The sequence below is a fragment of the Pituophis catenifer genome, unplaced genomic scaffold (assembly GCF_029215685.1).
Source record: "Pituophis catenifer annectens isolate HBS135680 unplaced genomic scaffold, rPitCat1.0.hap2 SCAF_9, whole genome shotgun sequence".
Classification (NCBI taxonomy): Eukaryota; Metazoa; Chordata; class Lepidosauria; order Squamata; family Colubridae; genus Pituophis; species Pituophis catenifer.
In genome coordinates this window covers 23,809,821-23,824,815 of record NW_027256889.1, presented here as the reverse complement: position 1 = coordinate 23,824,815, position 14,995 = coordinate 23,809,821, and the positions used below count along the sequence as shown (strand labels likewise).

At 37.4% G+C, this 14,995-nt stretch overlaps 1 protein-coding gene across 1 annotated transcript in view; it reads right to left on the bottom strand.

The window, feature by feature from the left end:
* Positions 1-14,995, bottom strand: part of CSMD2 (CUB and Sushi multiple domains 2) — an 819,526-nt gene that overhangs the window by 198,677 nt on the left and 605,854 nt on the right. Inside the window, exon 25 of the mRNA XM_070950069.1 lies at positions 7,993-8,119. Within this exon, the coding sequence (XP_070806170.1) occupies positions 7,993-8,119 (127 nt within the window). The remainder of the gene's footprint in view (positions 1-7,992; positions 8,120-14,995) is intronic.

The window sequence follows — 14,995 nt, the reverse complement described above, 5'->3', positions numbered from 1 at the left end:
GAAAGTAACGTTACAGTATTCTTCAGGCACCAAACAGGGATGATGTAGAAATGAGACGGCATGCAACACCTTTTTCAGATTAATAACTTTTATTCATAAGACAACTGTGTACAGATAGTCCTCAATGTACATCATTCAAAGTTACAATGGCACTGAAAAAAATGATTTAGAGCTGTGGTGGCGCAGTGGTTAGAATGCAGGCTACTTCTGCTGACTGCCGGCTGACTGCAATTTGGCAGTTTGAATCTCATCAGCTCAAAGTTGGCTCAGCCTTCTATCCTTTCGAGATTGGTAAAATGAGGACCCAGATTTTTGGGGGTAAGAGGCTGATACTGTAAACTACTTAGAGAGGATTCTAAAGCACTGTGAAGCGGTATATAAGTCTAAGTGCTATTGCTATTTATGACCATTTTTCACAGTTACATCCTTAACAGCATCCCCATGGTCACCTGATTAAAATTCAGATGCTTGGCAACTATATTTATGACAGTTGCTGTTCTGTCCCCCCACCTCACATAGGCAGACACACCAGCAAAAGATATCTACCAGTAATTTATTTTTACAAGCCGACCTGAATCCCTTTAGCAGATAAAAATTCTGGCAGCTATTTTCCGAATGCCTGCCAAGTTTCTTATCACCTCTAGAAACAGGAGTCAGCGTATCTGTAGTCCGTTGCTGGGGCAACCAAGAGTTCAAAGAGTAGTCGGAAGTCATTCACAAAGTCCAAGCCATAAGTCCGAAAAATATCCCATTCAAAGCTCACGATATGCAGTATTTTGTCCGTCACAGAGCCTGCAGAGCAACCCCACCCACTTTTATCCCCTATGGGGCATGGCTCAATGATTTAGCAATCTCTGGCCCTTCCCCACCTCTTCCTTTGCTGCGCACGCCTCTCCCTCCAATGCTGCCTGGGATCAATCCAAGATTGATCTTCATCACTCCCTATTAGTGGGTGCCCCGACATGCTTTCCTCCTGGCCTTCAGCTGGAACCTGAGGCGTTGCCAGAAAGGAGGGTCCTGGAGAGGGAGGCCTTGTCAGTTCCTCCCCATCACTTTCAGAGTCATCTTCCTTCGTGAGGACAGGCTCGGGAGCCGGAGTCACAACAGTTGCTGTGTCCCAGGGTTATGGGATCTTGATGCGTAAATTTTTGACAAGCAAAGTCAATGGGGAAATCAGATTCACTTAACAACCGTGTTACTAATTTAACAACTGCAGTGATTCACATAACATCTGTATCAAGAAAGGTCACAAAACGGGGGCAAAACTCACCAAACAACTGTCTTGCTTAGCAACAGAAATGTTGAGCTCAATTGTGGTCGTAAGCTGAGGACTACCTGTATGCTTTTTAATAATATATATTTGGTCTGTAAAGGTGCTACCAGATTCTTTCTGAATATTGGCATTACAAACTGACACAACTTTCTCCCTGCAATCTCAGAAAGAAGCTGAGTTCTATTTTCTTTTTCTTTTTTTAAAAAAATATTTTTATTGCATTTTTACAATTAAACAAATCTTACTCACATCTTATGCATAACTGTGTCCATTTACATAACATTCCAATTCAAGAACTTTCTATACATTTTTACTATACATTTTGATTCTACTTCTGTTTTGTCTATTTTCATTCATTCCAGGCAGAGAATAATGGATATGCATTATAAAGAGGGCAATTGTGACTGAACGTTAGGGGAAAGAAATTCTAATTGGGGGGAAAAAAAAACACAGTTTGACCAAGAAAACAAGGAGGTGGTGAATTCCTTTTCATTGGATTTGTTGAAGGAGAGACTAGATAGCCAATGGTTAGGGATGTTTTTAAATTTAGTTTGCTAAACTGAGGATGAAGTTGACCTAAGCAACTTGCCCAATTCTAAGATTTTAACATTCCTCCCAACAATTTGGGAAGTGCAGTTTAACTTGAGAGTTTTGGAGGACTCAGTTACAAATCTAGTCCCTTCTATGTCACTCTGCAATTTCTCTTCAGTTTCCATGTGGAGAAAAGCTGGTGATTTCATGAGATTAGATTTGTAGAAAAGACGCCCGAATACACGATTGCTTGGAGGAAATGAAACATGAAAATAGCACCATTTAGAGATGCAGGAAATCATAGACTTGTTATGAAGGGGAAGGAATAAACTGAGCAGGTAGAAGCAAATTTATTTCAGATAAAATTCTCAGCGAAAAGATGCTTTTAGACCAAGTAGGAAAGGTGATGATAGAGTGAAAAGAAGGAGATATTTTTTAGAGGTTCTCTGTACTTGTGCCGAACTGAACAGGTCTTCTATTTTCTTTTATTTTTCCTTATCACTGGTTCTCCCTCACTTATGGCAGGCAGTGGCAGCAGCATGAAGCTTTTAATATTTTAATTCCATCTTTATGATAATAGCGATGATCGTGATGCATTATAAATGTTAGAGAACTGCGTGGTTATTAATTGACTGAGTTTTAGGGAGGGCTGCCCCTCTGGCTTTTTATTTAATATGCCTGTTACGTTTATATTAGCATAAACATTTGTACTGAAGAGGCAATAAAAGATTGATAGACTGTATTGTAAGAAGAATGGGAATACTGAGTTAAAAGACTCAAGCGATGAGCTTTTTTTAAAAAAACATAGGTGTCAAAGCTGCTGGTTTGTCGCTTAGTATTCCTTGAAATTTCACAAAATGTGTCCCGCTGAGGGAAATTGCAATTCTTCCATAGATTATTTGCAGCCCTCCCCCAACTAAGTAACCACAGTTGTGTTGGTTAAGGATGAGTTGAATACTTTTTTTGGAGAAGAAGGTCCAGAAAGCAGAAGGCAGAATTATGACATGTATAATAGCAATCGATCATCATTTTCATTCCTCCAACCAACTTTAAGCATCAAAAAAGCAAAATGAAGAATGATCTTTCTGCGCCAACTCAGAAACCTCAAACTGCCCAAGGAGCTGCTGATCCAGTTCTACAGAGGAATTATTGAGTCTGTCATCTGCACCTCTATAACTGTCTGGTTTGGTTCTGCAACCCAACAAGACAGACACGGACTTCAGAGGATAATTAGAACTGTAGAAAAAACAACGGCTACCCACTTGCCTTCCATTGAGGACCTGTATACTACACGAGTCAAAAAGAGGGCTGTGAAAATATTTACAGACCTCTCACATCCTGGACTTAAATTGTTTCAACTCCTACCCTCAAAACGACACTATAGCGCACTGCACACCAGAACAACTAGACACAAGGACTGTTTTTTTCCCAAACGCCATCACTCTGCTAAACAAATAATTCCCTCAACACTGTCAAACTATTTACTAAGTCTGCACTACTATTAATCTTCTCATCGTTCCTATCACCCATCTCCTTCCACTTATGACTGTATGACTGTAATCGTGTTGCTGGTATCCTTAAGATTTATATTGACTGTTTCCTTATGACTATCATTAAGTGTTGTACCTTATGATTCTTGATGAACATATCTTTTCTTTTATGCACACTGAAAGCATATGCACCACAACAAATTCCATGTGTATCCAATCACACTTGGCCAATAAAGAATTCTATTCTATTCTATTCTATTCTATTCTATTCTATTCTATTCTATTCTATTCTATTCTATTCTATTCTATTCTATTCTATTGTTTACTTCTGATTTGTGCAGCTCAAAACGTAGCTGTCCTGCTGAATGAAGTCATGAATCAACAGTTGCTTTGAAAAGATTAATATCCAACTGCATCTTCAAAAGACATTTTGTTTTTGTGAGGTGGGGGGGGGCAGGGAATGAATGCCAAAAAATAGAATCTGGTAAAAGATTCTGGAGAAAGAAACTGCTTTAAACCTGAAAGTCTGCACAATCTCTTTCAGAACAATCCTAAATCAGGAGCAACAGATCTATAGCCTTTTAGAGGTTGCCGTTATCCAAATCTGGATTTATGGTTAGTGATGGTAATAAGATCATTGTATACCAATAAATAACATTTAGAAGCTCACCAGGTTCTCCATTCCTTCCCTAAAGCTATGTAGGTGAGAGACCAGCAGGTATGTATAGGCAGAAACATTGAGGGGAATTGGGGGTGGGGGAGAGTCCTATCTTGTGACTTTGCATGCTACATGTATGTATAATTAGAAATTGGCAACAGCTAATGGCTTGGTTCTCTCCCCGCTCCCATTGATTAAGTCTTAAAATGCATTCAGAAAAGATTTCAGATTTCAATGGAGTTCTCACTTTGAAATATAAATTAAATCATGCTAATTGCTGCTGAACAGATACTTTCTTAGTGGGATCAGAGTGCTCTTTGGTGCTGGTTCTTTCCTTGTAGACATTTCATAACTCAACTAGTTACACTCTTTGGGTCTTGAAACCTCTGCAAGAAAACAACCCAGCTCAGAGAGCACCAAAGATCCCACAGTTCAATCCTGATCTGCAAATGTTCACTTTCATTGGTATCTTCCTAGTCCTTTACATTCTTGGAAAGAAATCATATTTATGTTTCATTATTGAAATTGGACTTCCCTAATCTCATTTGATTGATATCTGGTGGTCCAGAATCTTCAGAATTCTGAGAAAAGGAGCTTGGTGGCGCAGCGGACTAAACTGCTGTTAAAGTAGTATTTAGCTGCCAGCTGCCTGCAATTAATGCGAGTTCAATTCTCACCAGGCTCAAGGTTGACTCAGCCTTCCATCCTTCCGAGGTAAGTAAAATGAGGACCCGGATTGTGGGGGCAATAAGCTGACTTTGTATAAAATAGAACACCGCTTGGGGGGGCCAAAAAGCCCTACTAAGCAGGTATATACAAAACAGTATGAAGGCTATTGCTTAATGCATTGTAAGCTGCCCTGAGTCTCAGGAGAAGGGCGGGATATAAATCGAATAAATAAATAAATAAATAAATAAATAAATAAATAAATAAATAAATAAATAAATAAATAAAATCTGAGCTGTATTATGTCTACAGAAAGAAACGGGTTGAGAGAACCTTGTTTTCAGTCAGTTTTCAGAAAGCTTAAAAAAACTTTCTTGTTTAATACTGGATGTTATATTATTTTAGTAGCTTTTTAAGATTGATTTTATACTATTCTTATTTAAAATTATATCCCCATAAGCTTCCCAGGGCCATTAAGGAACCAGGAAGCATACAAATACATCAATCCAATAAACAATAAAAGGCTACATGATTACTGAATGGCTCAGAAGTGATCCATGTGTGCAAATAAAAGCTCACATACATGCAAGCTCATGGTGAGGTTTCCCAAAATATTTTCTCTAGACATATGGTTACAAAAAGAAAGAGTTCCATTTGTCCTATTAATGGGATGTGCTCAAATTGTAGAGCATTCCAGCAACCGGATCGCATCTGAAGTGTTGTATGTAATTTAAAGTGTCAACAGGTTTGTGGTGGATATACTCTGGCTTCCCAAGAGGGAGGGGCTGCATTCCAGAGGAGCAAGATGATGGGCTGTCTGCTAAAATAAAGCCAGGTCATGGCACACGCTTAAAAGTAAAACTGGAAGACTGTAATTGTGGAGGGTGTCTGGCAAGAACAAAGAATGCTTTATCTACAGGAAATATGCATGTGTAAATCTTGTAACAATTCTGCGTAGTTAGAAAGCTGATAAAAGTAACAAGAGTTAAGACAACTTGCAGGCCTCAGCAAAAAATTAGGAATACAGATGGCCCGCAGCCAATAAAATGTGTATTAGATAACTCCTGGGGCATTCATTAGCCAAGGTTTAGGAATAGGGACAACTAGAGACCAATAGAACAAATTGTAGAATTATTATAAAATGTTTATTAGATGATATTTCTTATTATCTCACCTTGTCCCGCCTTCTCTTTTAGTGAAAATGTATAAAACTTACTTAATCCTTTGTTCTTGGTTCTTGGCATTTTGGCCAGGAGCCCTTTTCGTTGGAGTACTCCAATAAAAAGCAATCAGAAAACCTGCATCTTGTGTCTGGCGTTCATCATTGGCTTCAGCACCATGCTCAGACCCAAATTGGGGACAAAGATGAGAAAGTGAAGTTTAGATAGTTTTTGGGTGGGAGAAAGAGGATCAAGACAGCTCCTCCCAGAAGTTCTCAGAGTCTATTTTTAATGATGCAAGTAGTTTCTTTAGCTTGGCAAGATTTATGTCTATAGGAAAGGAACAATCAATGAAACTGCTTAGAAAAAAGCAACGTGCCTTTCCTGATTTTTGGAGCCCGGTAGATACATAAATTCTTAAGTTTAAGCTTAGATTCCTCTCTACATGGATGAAGAAAGAGAAATTTGGAGAGAAAGAGAGCAAGCCAGTCCATGCAAATAAATAGGAATGTGTAGGGTGGGGGAATGATAGTTCATATTGTTGCAATGTAAACTCTGCTGCTTTCATATGGGCACTGTGATGTTGCATATATTATATAAGAGAAAGAACCAGGGGTGAAATCCAGCAGGTTCTGAAAACCGGTAGTGGAAATTTTGAGTAGTTCAGAGAACCGGCAAATGCCACCTCTTTCTTTCTTTCTTTCTTTCTTTCTTTCTTTCTTTCTTTCTTTCTTTCTTTCTTTCTTTCTTTCTTTCTTTCTTTCTTTCTTTCTTTCTTTTTATTATTTATTATTTATTTATTATTTGTTTTATTATTTGTTTTAGTACATATTAGATAATATATATAAGTATAAGCATGAAATGAATACATAAAATGAGTACAATTAAAGGGAACATTAGGACAGGGACAGTAGGCACGCTGGTGCTCTTTCCCCCATTCTCCTTTCACCCAGGAGTGGGGAGGGAATGGGGATTTTGCAGTATCCTTCCCCTGAAGTGGGGTGGGAATGGAGATTTTGCAGTATCCTTCCCCAGCCACGTCCACCAAGCCACACCCACAGAACCGGTAGTAAAAAATCCAGTGGATTTCACCACTGGAAAGAACATCTACCAGAACATCACAATGCACATCTCATCATTCTGACCAAATCTCTGAAGTTAGAGAGGGAAGAAGGAATGGCTCTGAGGGCAGGAGGAAGAGCTTCTACAAACACACTGGTCAGAGAAAAAGGCCCTGACTCCCGAGCAAGAATGTAATGTGACTAAATGCCTCAGACAAGTTCTTCCCAACTCTACGCAATCATGGAGGGAGGGAAGTACATTCAAACTTGCAAAATTATTACTATAGCTTTACAATAAAAGTAGTATTGACCTACGTGGCATTGGGTCCCTAATCTCTTGTATCTGATAGGATTCTGTGGATGCCTCTTGCTAAATTTGGCAGGTAATTCGAAAGGACCCGGCACACTCGTTCTGTCTAGCAAGATCTTTTTTTTTTTCTTCAAATTGCACCCTTGAAAGTTGTCATGCTGTTATTACACAGTTCAGGCTGGAATTATATTGTTTGGGTTTGGATGTTCTCTTCTAAGCTCTTCAAAAAGGGCTTTGCATCTCTCTGGCAGCAATCAATATTCTAAACGCATCTGAAGCTGTGCAGGTATGAATGTGATTAATACCTGAGAGCAGAGAAGCCACGATGAGAGTGTTAGAACTTCAGGTGTCTCTTTCTATTTTCCCATCCTCTATTGCTACGCTGCACTAAATCCAACCTGTCTCCAAGTATTACATTTGACCAATTAAAACTAGCACCTCTACCCTGATTAATCCACAAATCTTATTTTTTTTAAAAAAAAAATGTATGGTTGATTAATTTGCTGATTATGAAGCTTGAGCCCTACTTTTTATTCTCCTCCTATTGATGCCAAATAGTAAACACTTAAAGTATGCAAAGCAAGAGAAATCATGCAAATGCGATCAATTTGCATAATTCAAAAAGGTTGTAGAACTTGGCTGTTCCTGCCAACAGTTGGGGTTATTTTGGCAGAGGCATTTTTGTGCATTTTTTTTTAATTGCAGGGTAGAAACGGCCCCACGTAGAAACACCTGTGCCCTGCTCACAGCACAAGGTAATTGATTGAAAACCACAGTGACAGGATGAGTGCTGGATGTTATGGAGGTGTCGCTGATCTAATCTTTTCCAGTCTTTGAACTTACCCTATTGTGCAACCAGCTTCTGCTTCAATTGTCCAGACACAGTTGAGATTGTGATCGTAGGGCGTTGGAAACCCTGGAGACAGGATCCTTCCTGAAGACTCACCTCGAATGCTGCCCCCACACTCAGCTGAAAGAAGCCACAAAAATAATTCAGCAACTGAACTCTAAGCATCCTCTGCTTCTTCCTTTGGGGAAGACTTTACTTTTGCTGCCCATTCAAGTAAGAGATTCCAGAGGAAAGAGGTTACAGAAAATATAGAATGGAATATCCAACAGCTTTTTATTTATTTATTTTTAAAATTTGTAATTTTATTATAACACATATATGACATTTACACAACATACAACATATAGATATCTTATCATTTTTAAGCATTGTTTCATCGTGGTCTACCATCTGTTACTTTGTTTTTCTTCCCCTATGTCTTCATTTCTTACTTCTTCTTTTTTCCCCATTATCCTTTTTTCCCCTCCCCCCTATAGAGATCTCTATATTTTAATTATATCTTTAATATTATACATTTCTACTCATTTCTCTACATTTCTACATTATACTCCTCCCTGTAAAGGTCAAATATTTATTTTTATTTTGTTCTTTTAATTCGTAAGTTCATATGTATAATACTTTTCTAGTCAGGGTTTTTTCTTACGTAGCTCAAGATGTTTACATATGTATATGTACTATCCCAGTCTCCCTTAAGTCTCACAACAGACAACACAAAATGTCTGATAAAGCCTGAAAGTGGTGATTTCAGATATCACCCCACTATGGCTATACAAACATCTTGAGCTACGTAAGAAAAAACCCTGACTGGAAAACTATTATACATATGAACTTACAAATTAAAAGAACAATATATATATTATATATTATGTACTTCCAATCTTCTCTCCTTATAGTTATTATTCTTTATTTTTAATCTTAAACCAATTATACCATTTATTCCATATTCTATAATAGTCTGTCTCTTCTTTTTCCTTAATTTCTTTTGTTGATCTGTCCATCTCAGCGCATTCTAAAATCTTATCTATCAATTCTTCCTCCATTGGAGTTCTTTCCAGTTTCCAATTTTTTGCATATGCTATTCGTGCTGCTGCATCAAATATTTTATTTCTTTGGAATATGGTTTTGTAAAAATTCCTAACAAGAATGTTTCTGGCTTTCTTTCTATTTGTTGTTCTGTTATTTGTTCTATCCATTTGCCCAAAATTTTTTTGCTGCCAGACATGTCCACCATAAATGGTAATATGTTCCTTGGGATTTCTTACATTTCCAACATATTGCACTATTGCAAGTCTTGTCGGTGACAAATGCCATCGGTAAAACATCTTCAGCTGATTTTTCTTGTATGCCGCCGATAGTGTTAATTTTGCATTCACTTGCCACATTGTTTCCCATTTCTCCAAATCTATTGTATAATTAAAATTTTGCGCCCATTTAATCATTGTATTCTTCACTATCTCTTCCTCCATTTTATATTGTAGTAAAAATTTATATCCAACAGCTTTTTAATTATTATTAAATAATAATTAAAAAAGATCCTTGAATGCGCCAAAATGGATAAATTAACAATGGAGATCAAAGAAAGAGATGACTCAGATTATTACAAAGTGTGGAACAGGTTTTATACCTGGCTAGAAAATAGAAATCAAATTAAGAAATAAGAATATAAACTGAAATTCAGTATTAATACACTGGATATAAATATATATAACAATCCTGCTTACAAAAATGTTAATTATGGGCATTCAAAAATAAGAGAAGGATTAGGAAGATGGAATTTAAATGTAAAGACAAATGTCGATGCAGAAAGTTGTACAATTGTATATAAATGTTGTTGTTGTTTTGTATTTTAGCGTTTGATATATGTATATGTTCTTGTTTTTCCCTTTTGTATTTCTTTTGATATTGTGTTTTTGATTTTAAAATGTAAAATAACTAATAAAAACTATTTTTTTTAAAAAAAAAAAGAATATCTAACAGCTATTATCATTTGGGTACACTCACCATATATTAGAACTACTGATTTATAATTTCCTTTGACCAAACTACTTGGGGTGGATGTGTGTTGTGCTTTCACACCCTTGAAAAGTGTCAGATTAGTGTACACACAGAGATGAGGGAGGGGAGCCCATCAAAGTTAGCCCAGAAGCTATTTGGCTGAATTTGCACAGCATCCTTAACTATTAAAGATCTAATGCAATGTTTCTCAGCCTTGGTGCTATACACTAAATAAATTCTTTGCAACTTTAAGATTTGTAAACTTCAACTCCCAGAATTCATTAGATAACATGCTAATGCAAGATGCACGCTAGGTGGGGAAAGAAACTGTCTTTTTGGTTGTTGTTGTTTTTTTTTTTGTTTAAAACAGAATGACTTCAGAAACTTAAGAACATCCCCATTTCCCCCCCCATCTTCCCCCCCCCCCCAAAATGTCACTCCAGCTATACTAAACTGGGATATAGTATATATAGTAGACTCCTGGCCCGCAGGCCGGATGCATCAGGTGCTGGCCATGCCCATGTCAAGTTTAGCAAAGGGGGAAAGAGTCCCAATACGTCATGTGACACCGCCATAATGACATGAGTTTGACATCCCTGTTCTTTTTTTTTTTTAATTGATTTTTATTAAGTAAACAATATATTACAATTCAACATTTTCGGTTTGGCAACGTGCAATCATGCTATATTCTTATATAAGTGGTATCTAATAGATTACATAGGTATTTTAAATCTTAAATTTTAATTTGTTTTAAATTTATTAGGATTTTAATTGTCGTGGGCCAATATTATTTAATTTGGTTTTAAATTGTTCTTAACTTTTGTATTTCTGTATTTTATCTTGTGCCTGTTCACCGTCCTGAGTCCTTCGGGAGTAGGGCGGTATACAAATTTAATAAAACAAAACATAAAACATTTTAAAATTAAAACATAGGATACTTATAGATTATTACATTATGAAGTATAGTTTTACTATAATATATAGATTACATAAATAGTTAAGCATTGTCCCCCTTAATAGTTAACTTTTGCATTTATTTTCTAGCCACCTGTACCACAATTCCCATACCGTGTAAAATTCCGAATCCTCATTCTCCTTTAGCACATGTGTTAACCTGCACATTTCTGTGCATTCCAATATTTTACTGACTATCTGTTCCTCGGTTGGACATCCTTTCTCTTTCCAATGTTTTGCATATGACAGTCTAGCGGCTGTAATGATATGTATAATTAGGTATTTCTTCTTCTTCCTATATGCCCGTTTTAGTACTCCCAGGAGATAAATTTCTGGCAACAGATTGATATTCTCCTCTATTACTTCTTGAATCCATTTTTGTATTGTTTTCCAAAACTTCCTCACTTCAGGACACGTCCACCACATATGGTAGAAGGTACCTTGACAATGGCTGCACTTCCAACACTTTGGGCTTGCGTTCAGATATATTTTTGCTATCCTAGATGGCGCTAAGTGCCATCTATACAGCATTTTATACTGGTTCTCCTTATATGTTACTGCTCTTGTCAATTTGAGATTATTATTCCACACTTCTTCCCAATCGTCTAAATTTATATTTGGTCCAATATTTTCCCCCCAAGCAATCATCTGATCTTTAAGTATTTCTCCTTCCCTATCATATTCAAGCAAGTATGAATATAGTTTAGCTAGTAATTTATTCTCACCTCCCATCCATATCTTATCGAAACTGTTAGTCCCCATTTCTATACCACCTTCCTCCTTATCCTTCCTGTATCGTGATTTAATTTGTAGATAGGGCCACCAGTCGATGTGAATCCCTTGCTCCTCTAAGGTCTCATTTGTTTTAAGGTTGCCGCTATCATCTAGAATATCTTGGTATGTAAACATTTTCTCCATGCCTAGCATATTTGGATAAATCATTGCCTCCACTGTGGAGGTCCATTTTGGAATTTTTGTGTAATGTATATGTCTAATTTCCTTCCAACTCCGCATTAATACATCTCTAATTTTGTGTCAGTGGAAATACATCTCTGCCCCTTTTCCTTTGTCCCATCGATAGGCATGCCAGCCTTTCTGCAAATCGTACCCTTCCAATTGCAAAATTCTTTTATTTCCTAATGTAGCCCAATCTCTTAACCACACTAGGTTAGCGGCTCTTTGATATATCTCCCACACTGGGAGCCCAAATCCACCTCTATTCCTTTTTTCCTGTAGTGTTTGAAATGCGATCCTCAGCTTTTTTCCTCCCCAAATAAATTTCTTTGTAGTCTTATTCAAATCTAAGAAATATTTTTTATCTATATTGACTGGCGTAGTTTGAAATAAATATATCAATTTGGGTAAAATGCTCATCTTTATGGTAGCTATCCTACCTAGCAATGATATTTGTAACTTCCCCCACCGTTCCAAATCTTGCTTGATTTTACCTAGTAGTGGTACATAATTGTCCTCCTTGAACACCTAGCCGTTATCCAGATTCCTAAATATTTTATCTTTTTAACTATTTGGATGCCCAAATTTTCTTCTAATATTTTCTGTTGTCCTACTGGTATATTTTTGGTTAACATTTTGGTTTTGGTTTTATTCAATTTAAATCCAGATAGCTTCCGGTACTCATCTAACGCTTCCAATACTTTTTTTCCCGTTATTAACGGTTCTTCCATGATCAATGCCACATCATCAGCAAATACTTGGATTTTAAATGTTTCATTCCTGATTTCCAATCCTCTTATCTCGTTATTCTGTCTAATTCTTCTTAGCAGAACCTCCAGGGCCAGTATAAATAAAAGTGGTGAGAGCGGGCAGCCTTGTCATACTCCCTTGCTAATCTGGAAGGCTTTGGTCATGTCTCCATTTAATATAATATTTGCTCTCTGTTTATCATATATTGTTGTAATCGCATTCTTGAAATTTTCCCCGAAATTCATCCTTTTAATTTGCTGAATCATGAATCCCCAGTTTAGATTGTCGAACGCCTTTTGGGCGTCAAGGAAGGCTAGTGCCATTCGTTTCTCGGAATGTGTTTTGTAATATTCTAAAACGTCTATCACTACCCTCAAATTACTTCTAATCTGCCTTCCCGGAAGAAATCCATTTTGATCAGGGTGGATCCAATTATTCAATATTATCTTCATCCTTCCTGCGATTACACCCATAAATATTTTGTAATCTGTATTAAGTAGGGCGATTGGCCTATAATTTTTTATTTGTTTTGAGTCGGTACCTTCTTTTAATACCAATGTGATGTACGCCTCCCTCCACGAGTCTGGAATCTTGGAACCCCTCAAAGCCTCATAGCATATTACCAACAGTTTTGATATGAGTATTTCTTCCAGTTCTCGATTTTTATATAGTTCTCCTGGGAGACCATCTGGGCTTGGTGATTTATTGTTCTTTAATTTAGATATTACCCTCTTTAATTCCTCCATTGTAATCTCTCTATTGAGCATTTCCCTTTCTTCCTCTTTTATCTGTGGGAGCTTCTCCTTTGCCAAATATTGATTAATGTTGTCAATTGGGGTTTCCTCCTCCCTATACAAGGTCTCATAATATTGTCTAGCAAATTTGAGTTTTTCCTCCTCTTTGTCTAATAGCTTTCCTTCCAGATCTTCCATCCCTGTTCTAAAGAGGTCTGAATATATTGGCTCACACCAAGATCACCTATTCTAGTCTGAAAAGTACTTTTTCAAGAGGCAACTGGACTTTCTGGTTTTTTCTTTGAAGGCATTTTGCTTCTCATCCAAAAAGCTACTTCAGTTCAGAGCTGAAGAAGCTTCTTGGATGAGAAGCGAAATATCTTCCAAAAAAACCCAAACAAAACCCAGAATGTCCAATTGCCTCTTGAAAAAGCACTTTTGGGACAACCATGATCTGAGTGACTGAGAATCTCCATAGACATTTAACTACACCTATTCCAGTATTTCCCAACCTCAGCCATTTTAAGATATGTGGACTTTAACTCCCAGAATATTCCAGCCAGTATTCTGGGAGTTGAAGTCCACACATCTTAAAATAGCTAAGGTTGGGAAACACTGACTTATTCAGACAGCCAAGTAACAGAAGGTTGAAATTCCACTCCAAACAAAATTCTGAAAGCAGCGCTAGAAACCAAGAAGTGGCTAGACAATTCTCGATGCTCATTCATTGCCAAACGGTGAGAAAACATGACATGGTGACAAAAGGAAGGCTTGATTTGTGCCCTCAATGCGTACTAAAAGAGAGGAAACAAACTGCATCTTGTATTGATTGACTCATTAGCCTGCAGGTTATTGGAAAAAACAGTAGTATGAATGCTGGAAAGGAAATAGTAGGAATTAAAGCTATTGTAACCATTTGGACAGGTGAAAAGGGTTGATAGATAATCTTCTGCAGTAATCCTGCCATTGATCCAATCCATTTGTAAAGGTGGTACTCTGTGCCCTTATTCATCCCAAGCAGCCTTCAGATTAGAACTGTATTTGCCAGGCACCAAGAATCACATGCGGTTCATTTATTGTTGTTCTCCTACAAACAATTACTTGCAATAACTACACATATATTTTGCAAATTGCTAGGGAGGGTCCAACCTTGCTCTCTTCCTGGATACCAGACATTCTAAGCTCCACTGTCTTTTTGCAGTGGAGGTTTAGGGACCTGGAGGGTAAAACATATGAAGAACAGTTGCAGGAACTGGGTATGTCTAGTCTAGTAAAAGGAAGGACTAGGGGAGACATGATAGCAGTCTTCCAATATCTCAGCGGCTGCCACAAAGAAGAGGGAGTCAAGCTATTCTCCAAAGCACCTGAGGGTAGAACAAGAAGCAATGGGTGGAAACTAATTAAGGAGAGAAGCAAGTTAGAACTTAGGACAAATTTCCTGACCATTAGAACAATTAACCAGTGGAACAACTTGCCTCCAGAAGTTGTGAATGCTCCAACAGTGGAAGTTTTTAAGAAGATGTTGGATAACCATTTGTCAGAAGTGGTATAGGGTTTCCTGCCTAAGCAGGGGGTTGGACTAGAAGACCTCCAAGGTCCCTTCCAACTC